This window comes from Stegodyphus dumicola, chromosome 4, assembly GCF_044657685.1.
Source record: "Stegodyphus dumicola isolate Sdum_Otavi_A_Nest chromosome 4, ASM4465768v1".
NCBI classification, from domain to species: domain Eukaryota; kingdom Metazoa; phylum Arthropoda; class Arachnida; order Araneae; family Eresidae; genus Stegodyphus; species Stegodyphus dumicola.
In genome coordinates, this window is record NC_140771.1 from 176,051,617 (window position 1) to 176,072,077 (window position 20,461).

General features: G+C 33.7%; 1 protein-coding gene across 1 annotated transcript in view; it reads left to right on the forward strand.

Annotated features, from left to right (window-relative positions):
- The first annotated feature begins 11,934 nt into the window (after positions 1-11,934).
- The window catches only part of LOC146997751 (uncharacterized), a 50,828-nt gene continuing 42,301 nt past the window's right edge, over positions 11,935-20,461 (forward strand). Inside the window, exon 1 of the mRNA XM_085815802.1 lies at positions 11,935-12,118. Within this exon, the coding sequence (XP_085671928.1) occupies positions 12,079-12,118 (40 nt within the window). The 5' untranslated portion in view covers positions 11,935-12,078. The remainder of the gene's footprint in view (positions 12,119-20,461) is intronic.

The window sequence follows — 20,461 nt, forward strand, 5'->3', positions numbered from 1 at the left end:
GGGAATCAGTAAGATTTACCTGACAATGGAAATTAAATTTAGAAACAATCATAAGTTTCACAACAATACGTTTTTTAATATTTTTTTTTTTTTTTTTTTTCTGGTGGGGTTCACAAAGGTTGTTCTACTTGTAACATTTTTGTATTTGGTTTTCAACATTTTGTCACATTGTCATCCGAATCCAGTACTCAAATGAATTTTCATGAAGTACGGGAAATAACTTAGTGTCTGTGACGTAATACTGTATAGTACAGATGCCTTCTTTAACAGGGTAAATGAATACAATTTTATTTTCCCTAAACATCACATCCTACCGGTTGAGCAGCCAGTAGTCCCGTGGTTCCTTCTTAGTAATCGTTTATTAACTTCTGGTAAGTAGTTTAGTTCTTTGAAATGAATCGGAAATGTATTTCATACTTTGCCGGTTTGTCATTTGGCATTCTATAGAATGCATAGGAAATGTGTGAAATATGAATTGTTTCATGCATTGCTGGCTACTTTTAGACATTATATACAATGCCTAGGCATTCTATAGAATGCCAAATTTCAAACTTTGCCGGTAACATATATATTGTTGAACCTGTACTCAATATGTGCAGTTTTAGAACTGTATTTTTTAATTTCGTTTTTCTGTAGTTTAACATGGCAGATTTGAATTAGTTTGCCTTCTGTATCATATTCTTATAGTCATAGTGAATCAAAATGAGACAAATGCAGTAGTCATGTCATGGGAAATTACTGGTATTTACTGTTTTTCCTATGAATTTTTGACATAAGAGCTGCTGTTAGTAGTTAGTTCAGTATGATCCTGCTCCATCCTGCATAAGTGAAGAAAATGAATCTTGTCTACATTTCTGTTTGATGGAAGTGCAAGGTTTACATGATCAGTTTTCACCATATTAGAGTCCAGATTTGGCTGATGAGAGACATTTCTTGTATTGTAAAGAGGCCATAAGCTACCTTTCTCAGCATCTGGTAGTTGTGACAGGCTCAGGATTGGCTAGCGTGACAAACTTATTAAGAAACAGGTATGTCATTACAGAAGCCAGTTTTCATCAAAATTTATAGAATAATTATAAATACCACTGTAAAGTATGGTACACGTATTTGTAGTGAGTATAGAAGTTTCATTTAAAGCACATGAATATTGTCTGCAGACCAAATGTGGCAATAACCGTTTATCATCTAAATTGAGACAAGTGGCTAGTGATGTGGTGGCTGTAATTAAACGAGAATTTATGTAAAAAAGGAATGAAATAGCAAACACTGAGATATATAATATTCTTTAAAATTATTATTGAAATTTAAAAATGGTGATGTGTAAAGTGTTATTTTACTGTATCTTACATAAGTCTTAACAAATTCTGTCTTTTCTAGCTTCGGAAAGAAAGGCTGTTTTTCATAGTTTTAAATATTCTTTATAGAAAGTAAATCTATGCTGACACTAATGAACTAGTTAAGAGATTGAGAACTTAATTTAAGCTTTTGTGCATTTATTTATAATAAAGCTTATCCTCATATTTTTCATTATTAGCATCATTTTATCATTTGGCATATCTTCTTTCCCAAATCAATTTCATATTATATTATCACTAATAAAGCCAGTAAGTAAGGAAAGTAACTGAAAATTTCCTAGATCTGTAATGTAGGCAAACAATTTTGTTACCTGATATTATCATAAGTATCTCTCAAATGAGACAAAGGCATGGAATTTTTGAAGAAATACTAGAATCATTAGACAGAGAAGAATAGCAAAACATTTAACTTTTCAGAATATCTGGAATACTAATTGTATAGTCCTCAGCTATGGATAAAATAGGTATTCTTTAGGGAGAAATTAAGCCTTATAAAACCTGTTATTTATTTTAAGTGAAGCAACTGAATATGAGACCATTTAAAAAGTTTTGCTACCAGGTATCCCCTCCCCCCCAAAAAAAAAATGTGGCTGGAGCAAAAAGTGAAATTCAAATGAAAAGTGTTGGAAACCATGTCAGGAGGAGTTCATCAAGCGTCCACAGAGTTGTGAGGCGTGTCGTTTATGTCGAACACTTATGTTGTTTATGTTTTGTATGAACTGTAATTCTGAAGTGAGCGTGTCAGTGTGGCAGGGTGATTTATGGTTGTGCTTGCTTTAGGTGTTCAAATTGAACAGCAATGCTGCAGAGTCTATTGGAAAATGTGCTCAGTGTTTGGAGAGCATACAGCACAACAGTGAGTCAGTGGATTTGCTTCAGGAGATGAGAGTTTCCAGGACAAGCCTCAAAATGAGAATCCATCCGTTATTGATGAAGACTTGCTGATAGAGGATATTGAGTGTATGCAAGGAATTTGCGCAAGGGTCTGGAGTATCGAAGGAAACCATTTGGTTGCATCTGCACAACCTTGAAAAGACATGGAAGTTCAGTAAGTGGGTTCATCATGCTTCAGCTGAGGGAACTAAATCCCATTAGCTCACCATTTCCTCTTCACTGCTGTCATGCTACAAGAAAGCCTATTCTTGGACTAGATGTTGACATGTAATGAGAAATGAGTCTTATAAATAACCTCGAAAGAAAACATTATCGGCTGTCTCTTGATTCTGTGACATTTGCCCTAAAACAAAGTATTCACTCTCAGAATGTACTGCTTTGTGTTTGGTGCACCATCTTTGGTATTGTGCACTTTGAATTGCTAGAGAATGACAAAATCATCACAGCCAAGGGGTACTCCTCATAGTTACATATGGTTGCAGCTGTCTTGCATCGAAGCAACCAGCATTAGTCATTTGGAAAGGCCACCAGACCTATATATGATGAAAGCAACCAAGGAGGTGATCAGCACATTTGATTGAGGAGTTTTACCTCATCTTACTTACTCTCGAAATAGTGTTTCACATAACCATTACCTGGTTTTCGCCATGGATAACATATGTGCTAGCAATGGTTCCAAAAACAAAATGGTTTAACGCAGGTTAAAGCATATATGTTTGGCTTTAGGGACAAGAACTTTTAACAAATCTGGGATAACTAAGCTTGTAACTTTTTGGGAACATAATTGAAGCTGAAGGAAATTAGTTTGTTGAATAAAATGCCTTTGACGAAATTTCTAGGTTGTTATTTCTTACTGAAAGCTACAGTATGAAGTTTCTAGGATATCTTGTAATTTAGTTCAAAAACAAAGGCGTTTCAGTAGTTTCGTAACTAACATAAAATAAGAAATTGTAAAATTACTAATTCTTAGCAATCATTTAATATAACTCCAAAAAAGAACGAATTAATTTTGGGAATATGTATTATATATAATTGCAATAAAATAACAATGTACTTATTTTATTCGCAATTACTCAGTCAGTTTATGAAAATCTTTTTCTTTTCCAAGGAGTCAAATGTTTAAATTCCCAAAATAAGGCATATTGAAATTCTCAGTCTAAAAGTTTACTCATTTGGATATTTTTCATATTCAGTGAAAAAGAATTTCATTTGACTGTGCTCAAAAACAGAAACTTTGCATTAGAATGAACACTGTATAGATGTAGAATTGTTGGATATAATTCGTATGCAACAGAAACATCTGGCACTTTGTGATGCCTGTTATGCTGACTTCTATGAAAAAATATTGTAATTATACTAGCCTTTCGTTTTTCAAAATTTTTGCAAATTTACACCAATTTATTCAATGTTATTTATTATTAAAAAAAATTTAAATTGTTTTTAAAGAGAAGGTTGTTTTTCTATATTTCTCTTTCTATAAAGTGTTGAGAAATGGAAATAATTTTTGAAAAAATTATCAAAATGTACTAAGATATTTACAGGAGTAATTTTGCCCGAATCAGACTTATGGACAAACACTATATTTTGCTGTTCCGTTGAAGAGAGTGTTTGCGATAATTATCCGAGATAATTAATACCGCAACCACCTTGGATAACAAAATTCAGTTCATAGACTAAATTTTAAAACATCTCTCTCTCTCTCTCTCTTTTTTTTTTTTTTTATTGTTGTTGCAGAAATTCTAAAAATAAGTGCACAAGTGTAATAATCTAAAAATGAGCATACAATTAACATTTTAACAAATTCTTTTATTAGTAAATAAAATTTATTTCATTAATTTAAACAAATAATCCATGCAAAATTTACAAATAAATCTTAATAATTTAAATTGATCATCTTAAAGGTACATCATCAAGGTCTGAAAGATCAAACCTTTCCGGAGCAAAGCACTTCATTTTGAGAAAGGTGGTGAGAGGCACTGAGAGTATGAGTAGAGTGGTTCGTCTTTCGAGTTCCTGTGAAAAACAGAATTTCTGATAAATCAAAGATGCATTGGTGATAGTACTCAGGCACTGATTTTGAAAGGTTTGAAATCTTTTGCCAGTTGTGCGTGCGGTAGCTCAAGGCATGCGTGAAGATAAGACTTAAGAATTTAAAATTTATAGTTTTAACACATCATCAAGGTCTTTCCCGAGAACTAAAAAAAACCTCTAGAACCCGTTGTACCTGGCTGGTCTCACTGGAAAACTGTTATAATATTTCTAAGAAGTGAAAAACATCTAGAACTTAGTGTATTCTACTAGTTTTGCTGAAAGCTGTTGCAGTGTTTCAGCTTTTAACTAGATCTTTTAGAACATTTTTTCTGTATTTGAATTTTTTTTGCCTAAATAGTCATTTTTTACTAATGAATTCCTCCCTGTGGAGAAGAATCCACAGTACTGGGCAACTAGCAAGAAATCTTCCTAGAATATGGACAAGATTGGTATCTAGCATTACCTACAGATGTCTGTCTAATATGCCTGAAAATGCATGAAAGGTAAATCTGGGAACAGCTGAAAGTCTCCACAGGCCAAGACGCTTTCACACTTCTCAAGAAAACGCCCTGCGGTTCTGGAAGGACTTTGGTATTTTTTGGAATTGACTGCTTTTTAGAGGTGATATTCAGTATATTTATTTAATTGTGTTGTCAGAAATACTGGTCACTTGAAAAGATAATCGTCTTCGGAACTAGTTGGTATATTTACAGAAAGTGTTCGCTCTCTTTACAGGAGTCTCTGAGAAACTACAGTAGTGTGCAAAACTTAAGTAACAAATTCATTTTAATACACAACCATGAAATTGTTGAAAAGGGCTTTTTCTGATTAGTACATTAAAAAGACCACTCAATAGAAAGGGGATGCATATGCAAATATCAGTAACGTAACATCAGTGGGTACGTCAAGGCACGCAAAATGTGAGGAGTCGGCGCACTCAGTATAAGGCAGCTTAAAAAGGAAGGTGAATTTCCAGCCATTTTTCTGCAAGTGAAAGTGAGACTATGTGCAGTATGGCTACAAGAAAACATCAGACTTTAGACATGGCAGAATGACTGCAAGGTTGAGGAGGAGCGTAGTTTGACATCTGTCGCCCAAGAGTTTGAAATTAGTAAAAATATTGTTTCACGGGCTTGGAAAAAGCCTTCTAAACGACAGGTATGGCCGTAAGAAAGGTTGGCGATATTTGGCCAATGAAAAAAACGGGTGACTGATGACCGATATATTGCCCTGCAGGCAAAAACAGATAGAAATTACATAGCAGGCAGTACTGCTCAGCAGTTGCGCATGGCAACTGGATGACAAATATCTTGTTTTACTGTGGCCAGACGACATCATAAAGATCGCCTAATCTTTCCCGTCCTGAACGCTGCGTACAATTTACGGCAACTCATCGGCGGCATCGTTTACGATGGTGTGGAGAACATAAACACTGGACGCCTTATAACTGGAATCATGTTCTCTTTACCAATGACAATCGTTTCAGTTTGACAAATAATTCTCAGTGCTATTTAATATGGATATATCCAGTCTCTAACAAGTTTTAATTTGTTTAATAAATACAGAAATAGGTAGGGTTTGAAGAAAAAACCTAAGCTCCATTTTATATTAAATTCCTTACGTGCCTTTTTTTTTTTTTTTTTTTTTGTTATAAAGGAAAAATACGTACCAAAATTACATAGTTAGAAAATCGTCCCCTCCTAGGAGAACTGCTTTTCTGGTGAGCTTACTTTCGGATTCAATCCTAATCCTAACTCTAATCCTGAAGTGCTTCTAACACTTCAGTTACTACAGAAACCATTCGTTTTTCCGCTCTAGGGTGAAGGGGCATCTCCTAAGCTTCTCACTATTCCGTGTTATTGCATACTGGTTAAATTACGTTAGGTCAGATTATATGAATATGGCAAAGACAGGAAGGCTATCTGCTTAGAGAAGAGGTGCTTTCGTGGAGGAACTTGAACCCAGGCAAGGTCGAACTACCAGTATTCAGCGGTCTTAATGACTCGGCTACTGCTCAGGACATTTGTCTGATTATTTACTATGTGTGTTCGCCATTAGGCACTGCATGGAATAAAAGGAATGCCCCGTGGAAAAAAATTAGTAAGGGAAACTAGCTCTTATGTTTGTTACACGCGGAAAATCACGGAAATGCTCATATAGCCAGCACATTCACATATACTTGACCCTCGGACCGAACTACTAGTGCTCAGCGGTTTTACTACTCAGCCACTAATGGGGCCATTGCATACAAAATGTGGGCTATTGCGGAAAGGAAAAATTCTGAAAAGATTATACAGAATATGGGCTATCACTCAGAGTATTCGTGCTTCCTGTCTTGTTTTTCATACTTCCTATTGCATAAGTAATTTTTAGTTCTTACCTGCCTTAACGCTATTAGAATATCACGGAATTAGTAACGAAAATTAAAATTTTACTCTATAAGTCTTTTGTTCTGCAAATCAGTGCATGGAATCGTCATAATTTGATCTGCGGTTTGATTTTCGGTTGCCAGAATTGCGAGACTTGATAAACGCTCCTGGCTTACCGATGATCGTAGATACTTTTTAATACTTTTTAATTTGCTGAAACTTCGATCTGAACAGGTTGAAGTGTTCGTGATTCTTCCTCAAACAGTTCATCAGATTGCTTTTTGTGCTGTGGAATTTTTTTCTTTGTTAGTATACACTCAACTGCAATTTTTTCGGCTACTGTCTTAGACTCTTGTATCCAATATTCCATAAGATTTTTCTCTCATTTTTTATAATTCCTCAGTTTTGGTCAGTTCTTTCGTTAACTACACAGAACGCGGAAGAGGAATTCCGTTTGAATTTCTATATTTACTCGTTTGAATTCTGGAAAAATATTAGCTCAAATTTTCAGGTTGATAGCAAATTAAATTTTTCACAGCATGTACCAGATGTCCTACCTCGTGCTTTGATTCCGCATCAAGAGAAATATCTTTAATTTCTTTTAAATATTTTAACATTTCCAGTAAATTCATTAGAAGGACTCACAGCCGCATATTTTGCCGACCATCTTGTCTGGCTGCTTCCTTTCAAGTTGTATTTTGTACATTTTTTCATAATGTAACCATCGAGTAATGCATCCGACAAAAAACCGAAGTATTTTCTGAGTAATTCCAAACAGATTAACTGCTTCCGGGCACGAAGAAGCAGAATGCACACCGACAAGGTACGAGGAGTGATCCAAACATAACAAAATTCCTCCAGCTTATTCATTTCTGTAATCCTATATTGTACTGTTTTAGAAATGCCAGCCATATTAGAATCGTTGTCCTTAGACTGACATCGACTTTGTCCAATATCTAAACCATCAAGTGTCAATTAAGACACTAATTTTCTGCAATGCATTGAGAAATACATTCTCCTATCTTTCCACCAACTTCTATGAAATCAATTAAATTTTCCTTTATCTCACACACACGTTTTTACGTATTGAATCCCCTGGTTCATTTTTTCGGTATGAGACACATATGGAGTGCAACCGAGCATTATTGTGTAGTATTTGGCTTCTTTAGTATCGTTTAAAATGCTACTTCAGACTGTTTTGTCTTTAAGTTAATAATTGCATTATGAATTATCTTTGATAAATATGATTCCTTTACCTTTGTTTGGTGCTTTGACTGGTACTTAAGAATTGAATTATGTTTGGCAAGCGGAGAGATTAAATTCAGAAAATTTCCTTTGCTAGGTCGAAGACACTTTATGAACAGGCTACTTGGGATATCATCAGACCCAAGAAAAGAATGACAGTTTGTTGAAAGATACAATACCGCATCCATGACTATATAAAATTTCTCTCCATTTTTCTTTCTCTGTGTGAATGAGTCGCTCAGTGTCGTGATCGATGCCTTGGCCCGATTTCATTTATTGTACTCGAATTTTCCACTTAATGATGCACCTCTGTGGATTCCAGACGCTTCGTGCTCAGTTAATTTTCCTAAAACTTTTTTTCCAATCAACGAATCCAGTAGCATGGTGCAGCGGCAGCACCATGTTTCTGATAAATCTTGCAGAGTGTACAAAAAATTGCATTCTTGATTTTAGAATATGTAAACCAAGATCTCCTTAGCTTTTCATTATTTACTAATGTTCTCTATTACATGTCAAATGTCTGCCATCAAGTTCAGTGGGACTGAGGTTTACGTTTTCTAGATGTTTACTGGCTAATAATACTGATTGACTGCTTAAGAAAGATTGTTGGTGATCTTTTATTTTTTTCTATGACCAGCCAACTGCATGGTTCCAACAAATCAATATTTTTAATTTTTCGTCTTTCTGCTCCCCGCCCCCATCTAAATGAAGATATCTTTATATCATGGTTTCTGTCCTCCAACTATTCGTTTGATGTCGATGAAGAAGATTGTTTTTTCAAATGCTGACTTGTAGATTGTTTGAGGATGATATAGGCAGTCATATTTGGTCGTGCAAATTGCAAGAAATATTAATACCCTCTAGAATCTCAGCATAATGGGAATTGCGGCAGGGTCTGACTGTTTACTTTCTTTCGTACTGTTATTTTTTCATCTTAGCTGAAATTTGTTTTCTCTGTTTGGCCTTATCTTTGGCTCGTTTTCTATATTCCGCTCTTCTCCCCTATAGCGCGCAGATGGTTTCTTTTAATCTAAATGAAATTCACTATGAATTGCCTTAATAAAAATAACTAAGAATTGACGTAATTACACTGAACAGTCCTAAATAAATGGTCGCGTCTCGCTAAATATAGTGCGGCTTATTAAAAGCAAGCATATTTGTAAAAAAACACGAAAGAGTACAGAAGAGACCTGAAAACTAAAAAATAACTATAAAAATAATAAATCTAGCTTTAAAATCCAAAATACGTTCCACTGTTCTGAGTCAATTCAAAGGTGAGCCTATGTTGCCGACTGACTGCAAAGAAATCTAAATGCCTTGCTTCATCTTGAAGACATTATGATGGTGTCTTGTATATACTCGACGAATATTAATTTGAATTATTTCATTTGTTCGGGATGGCCCAGGGTTAGTTTTTTTTTATTAGATTTTAGAAAATAGTTACAATGCTTCTCTATTTTCCAGCAGACGTTGCTATGGAAACCAGGCAACTCCTTCAACAAGCTATCGTCCTATTTCTAATTTGAACACACCTCGGCCAGACAGGAAACGAAAGCAGGACTTCAGACATTACTGATAGGGTCAGTCTGATTCTGTCCCTCTGTTTGCGTCTTTCTGATCTTATATTTATAGTTGTAATTGGCTGTACTTTATTTTAACTCATGTTACTTTAAAAAAGTTCTTAGTATTTAATTATAAATTTTCTTAAAAGAGATTTTTAAACTCGGCCTTAAAACTATTAATATTGTACTAAAATTAGAGAGCTGTTTTAGCGAACAACGTACCAAATACGATCCAGCGTTATATTTGAATTTGCCGCCCACGAGAGTTGCCGCCCGGGGCAAGAACCCCCGTTTGCCCCCCGCTAGATCCGGGACTGGCTTTCATCCCCCTTACATCAGGGAAAAAGACCGTTGGGGTGGTCTTGGCGTACTTGTATAGGGAGATACTTTGACTGACAGAACTCCACATTTTCGACAAAAGTTTACTTAGAGAAGATCGTTATTGTGATGAAGTTATTTCTCCACGAGCGTCCTTTCCGGGGTGCCATTGGTCCCGATATTATTTTTATGGATGACAATGCCCGGCCACACATGACTGATGCTGAGGAGTTCCTGGAAAGTGAAGATATCCACAGAATGGATTGGCCAGCGTGCTTCTCTGATTTTAATCCCACTGAACAGATGTGGGATACTTAAAGGAGACTTTTGGCAGCGCGAATCTTATCCTCCAGAGAACATTCCGAAACAGGTGCTCCTTGAAGAATGGAAACTCTTATCCCAAGGATTGTTAATAATATGGTGTTGAGCATCGACAGACGGTGCAACGCAACCATTGCAGTTAGGGGAGGTTATATACCTTACTAAGGCTATTTGGTTTATTGTTCTTCCTCTTGGCCAGACACTTTTTTGTACCGACACCATTCTGCTAAAAAAGCCTTTTTCTCTTCGTTCCGTATTATGCGTGTCCTAGTATTATTATTATTTTTTTGCTGATACTTTCCTCATCTTTTAAGTATTATATTGCGCTTTTGCAATATGAATTTCTTGTCTTCCAGTTGAGTTTTTGCAGAATTGCGGCCAAAATCAGAAAAATTGCTCAAGTTTTATAATGTAGTTCTACAGCAGTTTCTGCTTGTCTCTGCGTGCCAGCATGTACTATTGAAACTTTTCTCTGACTTGCAAAACTGTGCTTCCAGTAAAGGATTCCTATTCAAATTGGAAATTAATTCACATTATGCATTGCAGTTTTCGGATTGATTCTCATCATCCTTTCGTACGGGGTAATAATGGAGCATTAATGTTACAAAAAGTAACTAATTAGGAAAAAATGTTTTGATAGTGCTAGCGGGCATAACTTTGAACAAGAACATAAAGCTTAGTTGTCATAATTTCCGCTACTGGTAAAAGAAATGATAAACTGGAACCTTATGATCAACATTTACGAGGTTCCTTGGCTTTACAGTTTATATTCAAGGACTATAAAGTGCATCTTCACTGAACTTGCTTGTCGATTAATTTCTTCAGAATAAAAATGTAAAAAATGTAATCATCATTATTATGAATCCCTAGTGCGATTATGAATCCCTAGAGCATTTGTTAAGTTCAAATTTTGTTAAGTTCGCGATTTCATTTTGTTAGCACCTATGCCAATGATAGTTCCAGAGCCAAAAACAGATCGATCAAGAATGAGACTTTTGCAACTAAGTTCATTGACAATCACCAGAGGAAGAATGAAAAACTTATCAGAGGCATGCGTGGCTGCATTCCTTATTAAAAACAATTTGCTAATATGGGGATCATTAAGAAATGTAATCACATTCCTTATTATTACCCACGTACTAGCATTTTCCCATCAAAGAATGAGTATCATATTTGGGCTTCTTTTGTTAGAACATGAAATTTGCATGAAATTGCTTCCCTTTTCTTTCTTTTAATGTCGCAATTGCATAATTTTACTGTTCAAACATGTAAAGATTTTTTCACCAGTTTTAGTTAGCAATAGTATATTCTTAACCTAGAAATTTGTTGTTATGTTAGAGATTAATGTAGTTTAATTTTTTTCAATTTAAACTACAGTAATCTCTAGCAGCACAACAATATTTTAACACAACAATTTTTAAAATATGCTATTCTAAATCGCTGCAAATTGTGTAATAATTTAAATTGTTACGTTTCTACATTTTGCGGTCGTAATATTAGAGTATATTGAAGCGTATTAACTTCTTCAGAAAAAATAATATGTTGCTTACGTTTCATTCGATACACCGTTTACATATTTTTTTCAAGGGATGAGGACTAAATGTGAATAAGCTTTTCTAAAAATCTTTCTTGAAACATTTATTAAATTCATAGGATCGTTATCTTGATGAAACTGTAAAGTTAGATGAAGCATCACCTCGTCTTCTATTAAAAAAAGAAATGGCTACATTTACTTAAAAGCATCCCTCCTTGATCGATTTGTTTATCGGTTGTAATGAACTGATTTTTTATCTGTTGTACTTTGCTCAATAGTCAGAAGTATCATTGCCTGAATTACCTGATAGGTTCAAGTGGCGGAAAGTTGCTTCGCTTTTCTATATTTCAGAACAATTCGCATTCGTTATCACGTGCTTGGGGAGAATAAGATATTTTCGAAATTAAATTCTAAAAGAATCATAATTTCAGAAGTAACTGTGAATAAAGATGAAGTTACTTATATTTTTCACCCTTTTCATGTTAGTCAGTAAGTAAAAGTTACTTTTATTCTTACCTGTGTAGTTTATGTATCATTGTATTTCTATCAAACGAAATACTTAATTTTTTTTCTATTCCTGTATTAAAATTTTTGAAAAATGTTAAAATTTCAGAAGAAAATCAAGTGTATGATTTAATGTCCTCAAAAGGCAAACATGATTCTGCAGGGTTATGTTGTATTTGTAACCTTACACAATCCGTTTGATTTGAGACATGGTAGTATTACTTGACAATTTTGTTTTACAGGAGAGCTTTGCTGAATTAAATTAGGATATAAACAACGAGTCGTATAATTATGTGTAATTGTCATACAAAATTGCAATGTTGTTTATTGACGCAAAATTTATTTTTACATTTCAATTAACTTATAGATCTTACTGTATGAACTGCAAGAATTGTAATTTATTGTTTATCATACGGTTCTAAAATTTTTTTTTTTTTTTTTTTTTTTTTTTTTTTTTGGGAAGAGGAATTTGAACGAAATAGAACTATTTATGTACAATTTAAAATGGCTGTAAAAGCGCAAAGAACTCGACAAAAGTTAAAATTGATAATCACTGCTGTGTAAGTTATAAAATAGTCCTATTTCCATTGTATAAATTCGAAATAAGCTATATATAAGTTGGAAAAATAACAATAAGATAATTTTACACATCTAAAGTTATTTGTGTTCTATATTTACTTGTACTAAAATTCTTCAATGTAAGCAAAATTTACTTTTTATTGAAAACAGTTCTCTATCACCAAATATAATTTAGCTCTGTATAGCTAAAAAATAAGAATTAATAATAAACATGGTTTCAGTTAGTCATTTTATTAAAGAATTAAATTTTTTTTAAAAATTGGTCATTTTGGTATTCTTTGTATTTTCTATCAAAAATCTTTGTGTACACAAACCTGTAAGTTTTGAATTATTGAAAAATTATGTTCACTGTTTAGGCTTATTTTTCTTAATATTATAATTTAGAAAATTTATTTATTTAGAACACTTTCCGAAAACGCTTTCTTATAAAATGAGTGCAGAAGCAGAGAAGCAGAATACTAGACATTCTGATTTAAAAGTATTTACTTATTTGTTTTATTTACAAAATTGTAGATAAAAATATACTCATGAATATTTTTGATTCCTCGAACTAACACCATTGAAATATTTTCTTCTGGAGATAGTCTGCTATTTCTTTTCTTTTTTCTCCCCTCTTTCTGTTTAAACAAAAAGTTTTTCATCATCTCCTTCACTTATAGTTCCGTGAAATTCAGAGACACAGTCCAAATGGAAGCAGAGAAAAAAAAATTAAGAGAGAGAGAGAAAGAGATAGAGCCTTTATGAACTTTTTCATCAATCCAAGCTTAGCATGCAATGAAGGTGTACCAAATTTTGGAAAAACAAACAAACTTTACAATTTTGCTTTCAGATTCTATATTACCTCACAACTTTTTCGTTTATTGCTGATACTTTTCTCGACTATCCTACGAGAAGTATGGGTACAAGTAATATATCTTTCTTCTATTCTATGAATAATAAAAACAGATTTAAATGCTGCCTACTGTGCTTTTATGATTAGTACACTTTAATTTAACTAACCTATTCAATTCTGGTTGGGAAGAGCACTGAAATTCACTGCTGTCTGTAATACCGTAAAAGTTATGATCAGAAAATCTTCGAGTTATTTTTCTGTCTTCAGGCATGTCTTCTAGTGTCCTTGAAAGCGATGGTACAAGGATACAAAAACTATGTTGCTGTACTACATTTTGCATTTTGATTTTTGTTGTATGGGCATATTATATAGTTAAAGCTAAACTGAGAAATTGTTTCTTAATTTTTCGACTGAAAATCTGTTCAATACACCAATTAAAAAGGCACTTCTTAATGTAATTTCAGACCGTCTCTGAAATCAATGGAAAGATAATTGAGAAGTCCTTTTAGACAAAGAGGACAAACTTTATACGAGACCAACAACTAATTCACCAAATTTCTCATCAAAATATGTACAGTGTAAGGATTATGTTAATTTTATTAACAGTTAAATTTTGAGTTAAATTTCCTTTCCTATCGATTATTAACTTAAACTTACCTCTTCCGGCCAGAATGTAGTTTTGGAATCACGTCTGTATACATAATGAGGAAGATAGGTATTTAACGGCGAAGTTCTTCGGTCTTAGTGAGAGAGATACCAGGTATTCTGGCTGCACGCGTCCGCCTTTTTAGGATACTCTCTCGCAAGCTATTATTACGCTCGGTCGTACTTTAGGCCTTTGATAGCTTCGCAGTCTATTGACGTTAAGGGGCCAATTATGTTAGAATTTTGATAGCTTCGGCTATACCTCTTTAGTTTAGATTAGTTTAATTCTTAGTCTCTTAATTAGTTTAATTCTTAGTCTCTTAAGTTCGAACCAAAGTGTCTGCTTTATTGTACAATTCCAAGACGGAGTTCTTTCAAATCTTATTTTGAATAATAAAGGGTTATTTTACCCTTCCATCTTGTGTCTTCCTGTCACACGAACTCAAGCGATTATTCGCTTACTAGTTCTTAAGATTCTTCACTTTCTACAGTAACTTAGAATTACCCTGTGAGGACCTCTACAGCAGTTTGAACGTTTCTTTAAACAAATGTCAGCAATGATTCTTTTTCTTTCTGTGCTATGCGTTTTTACAAATGTAGCAAAATAGTCAGATAAATTAAAACCTCTTCTGGCAGCTACGAAGAACCGGGGCACAACATCCTTTCAGGAATTCCAAAATTCCTTATTTTCATAGTAGTAAAGCAATTATGAGGAGCTATTGGGGAACTTTTCGGCCCTCGAAATCTTGAGCATAGATCCTGGCCTTCTGGGCCTAAGTAATAATCAGGCCTTTAATGTCAAGGCAATAGTCAGGCCTAGAAATGATCAGATTCTTGTAAATGGAATTTATTCCCTTAAAAGACTTTTTATAGGGAAAAAAAACATAGAAAATGCAAAAAATCACGTTGATCGTAATCATCGACTCATGTACCAAATTTCTTTATATGCATGAAATAACGAATTTTTCAGAAACTGTGAACTATAATTTTATAAATCTGCTTGCAACGATACATAACATCATAACACATAAATACAAAGGCAAAAGTTTAAGAGTACTCTATATGATATAAAACTGTAGCATGAAACAATAAAAATGGTAATGATAAGGGCAGTTCAAGAGGCGAAAGAAGAAGTAACTCAAAAACATTAAGGCTTATGAATTTAATATGGAATGCGATCTCTGTTGCCTTATACACACATATCACAAAATTTTTTCATGCTGGCAATAACGTTGCTAACTAGAGTTTGAGGAATTAAGTTCCACTCTTCCAGCACAGCGATCTTCAGGGCATTTACATCTGTAGAAGGAGGATGTCTACGCGCAGTTGCTTTTTAGAGATAGACCCTAAGTTCCCTATTGGGCTAAAACCAGAAGATTTTTCTGGCCATCGTAGTCGTTCAATGTTTTCACTTTCAAGGATTTCGTCAGCATGGCCTGCTCGATATGGACGAGTATTATCGTCTGTAAATAAAACGCCAGATCCATATGCACCACAGAAGTGTTAAATGAAGTTCAAAGATCTTATCCCGAAAACTCTGTCTGGTCAGAGATCATTTTTACAAAATGGGTAGGGGGCGTACATCCCTCGATCAATATCCCCCAAAGTATCGTCCCACCTACATTATCGAAACGGTCGCGTTACATAATGTTCGAACGAAGATTTCGCATTCCTCACTCCCTTCAGATACAAACACTTTTAGGATCAGATGTTGAACTAAAGTAAAGAGAAAATGGAAACATTGTTATTCACGCCAGTTCGTATTTTCTTTTTATCATATAAAGCGACCATTTTGTTGGGAAGACAGTAAAACGCATACTCTTAGATTTTTGGCGTAAAGACGTTTTTAAGTTAGCCTTCTGTATGCAGTTTGTCGTAATACAATAGTTTCAATGGCGGTTGCAAGTTCTGAATTTAACTGGCCAGCAGTAGACTTTCTGTTACGACGGGTAGTTATTACTAGATATCGATCTTGAGAGGCAGCTGTTATTCGCTTAGGAACTGTCTGTCTTGAAATATTCACACATCTCACTGCTTCGATGATTGTCTGCCTGTCTTCTTCTGTCGATTATTAGCCACTTCCCAGATTCTTCCAAATGATACTTCGGAGCCATTAAAAACCGTTTCGAGTCCTTATACGTACAGAAAAATCAAACGATTTGCATATCAGAAACAGTTGATCACTTCTGTCTGAATAACTCTAATGAGGCTTTTTTTCATACATACCCTGTAAAAATGGATTATATCGATTGGCTATTTCATGGAATATCATTATTTTTGGTATGTAATAATAAATTTAAACATGAGTGTAGTTGTGATAGGATACTCTAGTAATGCAGAAATCTGAATAGAATTCCGAAGACTGAAGTGAAAGGTGTGGAAATAAAAGACTATTGTTCCTACAGGGATTGTACAAAATTATGAAAGCAAAAAATGAAAAGATTGCGCATTTAATATGATGCGAAACACCTTATAAAACATTTCGAGTTCTTCTTGAAATGGAAATATATAAATTGTAAAAGATACATTTTTTTTACTTCTTGAGACGAATTCACGGTAGCTAGAGAAGTATCTCACTTTATTTTTCGAAACAGATAGATCACAGTGACTCCATGGTTTTTTAATCTGGTAACTGCGAAGGAAAATTTCATTTTCATGCACCTCGAGGCTTGATTAAACATTCCCAGCTCAATGAACTGAAGCTAATCCTTTCGAAAGGAAACACGTCTGTGCCTAAACAGAAACCTTTGTACTATGATTGCCGATTTTGAAAACTAGTCATCCTGCCTTTGAATATAATAGGAGGACCATCTGAAGACTACAAGGTAATTGCACTAAATTTTATAAATTTTATCATAGAAATCGGAAGTTCTGAAATACAGGATTCACCCGCTATTCTGAAGATGGAAAAAAATGACAAAATTGATTCATCGGACCACAGTACATTTTATCATAAACAACATTCACTTTTTATTTTCATAGTACCACTGTAATCTTTGCTTTTCATTTTTATATAACAGTTTTAGTTTTCTAGAGCTGGCGGTAGAATATTTACTTCCCAGTGCAATCTTTAAAGCTCCTAAATTCTGCCTTCCGTGCCTTTCTAAATTCTGAAAATTTCATCGCCCAATATTTCTCTGAGTTTTAAAAATTTCGCCGCTTGTCTCTGTTGCAGAGGTAGCATCGAATCTGCCGCCGGGCCTGCATTTCTCTTCCGTAACTGTATTTGCAAGTTATATTTTGGTCTGAACATCGTATATTGTTATGACATTTTATTATCCTAATAACTTTGCAGTTCAATTAACTTTGCAATTAACTAACAGTTAATGCAGTTAACTAACATTATCCTAATAACTTTGCAGTTCGATATTCTTAAAAAACGTTGCAGAATCGATAGTAGCGGTATCTACGATTTGCCATCATCACAACTCTGTCCTGTTGCTCATTTTGTCTTCAACTATTTAGCAAAGGTCAACTCAAATTACATTCAGACACAACTCAGAGAATATAAGTAAAATAATGATACGAAAAATGCGGATGATACTTTTGCATTTTAAATTGCAAACAGCAAAAATAAAACAAACAAAGAGTGCTCATAATTTTGTACGACAACTGTACTGAGGGCTGCCTCATTGCTTGGAGGCAAAGTGATAAATGTCAGGTTGTTTTGTATTCTTACATCCTATCTAAATCTTTGTGCCTGCGTTCTTCTTGGCTTCTGCTAAATTATCACTGTTATCAGTACTAAATAAGTAAATAAATAAATTGCATTTAATTCTTGCGATTTTAATAATAAAAGTTTTAGTTTGTATAAAAAAAAGCAAAACAAATTTTTTTTTTATTCTTTTATGAAAACTGCGTTTAAAAATTTATCACAATTAAGCTTTTACATTTCATAAATTTTCTAGACTATAGTCTAGAGATTCTAGAAAAGTGCTCGAGGCCTACATATTTAAAGGGAAGAATGCCTTCATCGAGGAATTTCTAAGGAAAATTGCCTCGTAATCATGTTAAACAATGAAAAACACGAAAACATCCATGCAGCCAGCCCGTTCCTCAGCATGTGAAATCGACCTTCAAACTACCCTGTTTAGTGGTTTTACCGCTCGACCAAGAGTGAGCTCCGTACCTTGTGTATAGTCATGCATTATTTACCCAAATTCCTTTAAATTAGTTGATTATGTTAGGTTATTTGAATCTGCAAAGCACATGCGAGCCATTTGCTTAAGGGAAAGAATGCCTCCGTGGAGGACTTTCTAAGGAAACCTGACTCATATTCATGCTACACTTATAGCGAGAGCCACGAAAACCAACCATGCCACTAGCTTATTAACCTGGGATCGAATCCAGGTCAAACTTTCAGCATTCAGCGTTTTTAACTACTTGGCTATTGGTTGGACCTGATCAGTTAAAAGTTGGCACTATAGCAGTGATCTCATAAGCTCGGTAAATATTTTAACCAAATTCAGTGAATGCTGTCCACGTAACCATAAGGGTTTGTTGCATAATTTTAAGTGATTTTAACTGTGTTTTATTTAGTTTAAAAACAATTTTACGCTTATTCTTCTTAGTTTCTTACAATGTAGGTAAGGCAAAAAAGAGAAAATAATGATATTCAACGAATTATCAACCATGGTAAATCAATAAAAGAGAAAATAATAATAATCATCGAATTATCAGCCATGGTCAATCAATTAAATTTATAATAATTTCAATTGTTTTTATAGTAATTTTTGTTAATGTGACAGAAGGATAGGCATTAAAAATATAATGAAAAAAATTAATTCTCAACTTTGCTTAAAAATCTATGCTCATATAAAATAGAAACTGTATTCGCAATGGGGAACAAATAATATACTTTAAAACTAAAGTTATTTAATTATATAAGAGTTTGAAAAAAATCACATTTAAAAAAGAAAGGATAATTACTATTCGACATTCTGAATGGTTTGTATCATTAAGGTACTTTCTCTTTCTTTTCCACATGCCTTCGTGGTATTAACTGGAAGAATATCCCGATATGTCTAGGGTTCTAGTCCCGGCAAGGGTATGGCAAAATATTTACGTCTCTCTCCTTAAAAAAAAAAAAAAAAAAAAAAAAAAAAAAAACCTCTACAGGATAAATAAATTAGAATTTCATACTTAACTGTTTTATCCATGTAAAATGGGTTACTTAAAAAGCTTTCTTTTCAAGATACACAAAACGTCCAATAATAATAAATTAAAAAATTTTGCAGTCCGTTAAAATTTGACTGCTATTGGGAAAAATAAGAATCTAAATCAGAAGACATATGCATATTTAAAAATTTTTATCTTTTTCGAAATATTGATTTCGAGATACATTTTTAATGTTGGTACCGTATTTAAAAGTCGACAAATTCATAAAATCAGATTAAGGTCTTAATTTGAGCATAGCAAAACTATAATATGTTTTTAGATTCTTGATTCTGACATTTCCCAGATAGATGTTTTCTTCTTTATACAGTGATGCCTAGGATCATTTTGTTTATATGCCTAAATTCAGCAATGTAAAATTTTCAAATAGTAAGATTTATTATTGAAAATGCGTTATAATAAATGCCCTTTTCCCTCCTCTCTTTTCATTTGATTTCTAATTTTGCTATTTTAAAATTATTTCTCTTAACTGGTTCCTGAAAACAGTTTAGAAACGCAATTCAATGATAAAAAATATCACTGTTTAATAACAGAGTTTGTATTTTTTATGTATTATTGTCTAAAGATTTTCGATGAAGAAGCTAAAAAGTAAATTCAGGAAATCTGTTAGTTTTGCTCTGAAATTTAAAACTATTTTTTAATTCAGAAGTGAGATATCCATAACGGCGAAATCTTCAGCCTCTCATGTTAGGGGATAAATCTCTGAATCAATTTATCGCTACAGTCAAGGCTTCCATTAGTTTATTTAATACAGGAATAGAGAGAAATGATAATGGAAGGTGATAGGTTTCTGTGTCATATCCAATCTAAACTGGAGTTGTGAGATAACATTCAGTGCGAGGAGAATGGAGGCTCCGGTAGAGGTGAAACTAGAGATTATCGTTCAGGGAAAGTTACACAAATCCACTTAAAAGTCAAAATATTATTTTGTTCAGTTGCAATGATATGGATCTAACTGCCTAATTTAGATCTGAATCTAATTCTCTAAGTTTTAAGATTTTCGCTTTATTTTTTAAAGAGTAAGGATAAATTAATTAACAAATAATAGTAATATTTCTCTAAAGTAATAAAATGATTACCCTTAGATTGTAAATATT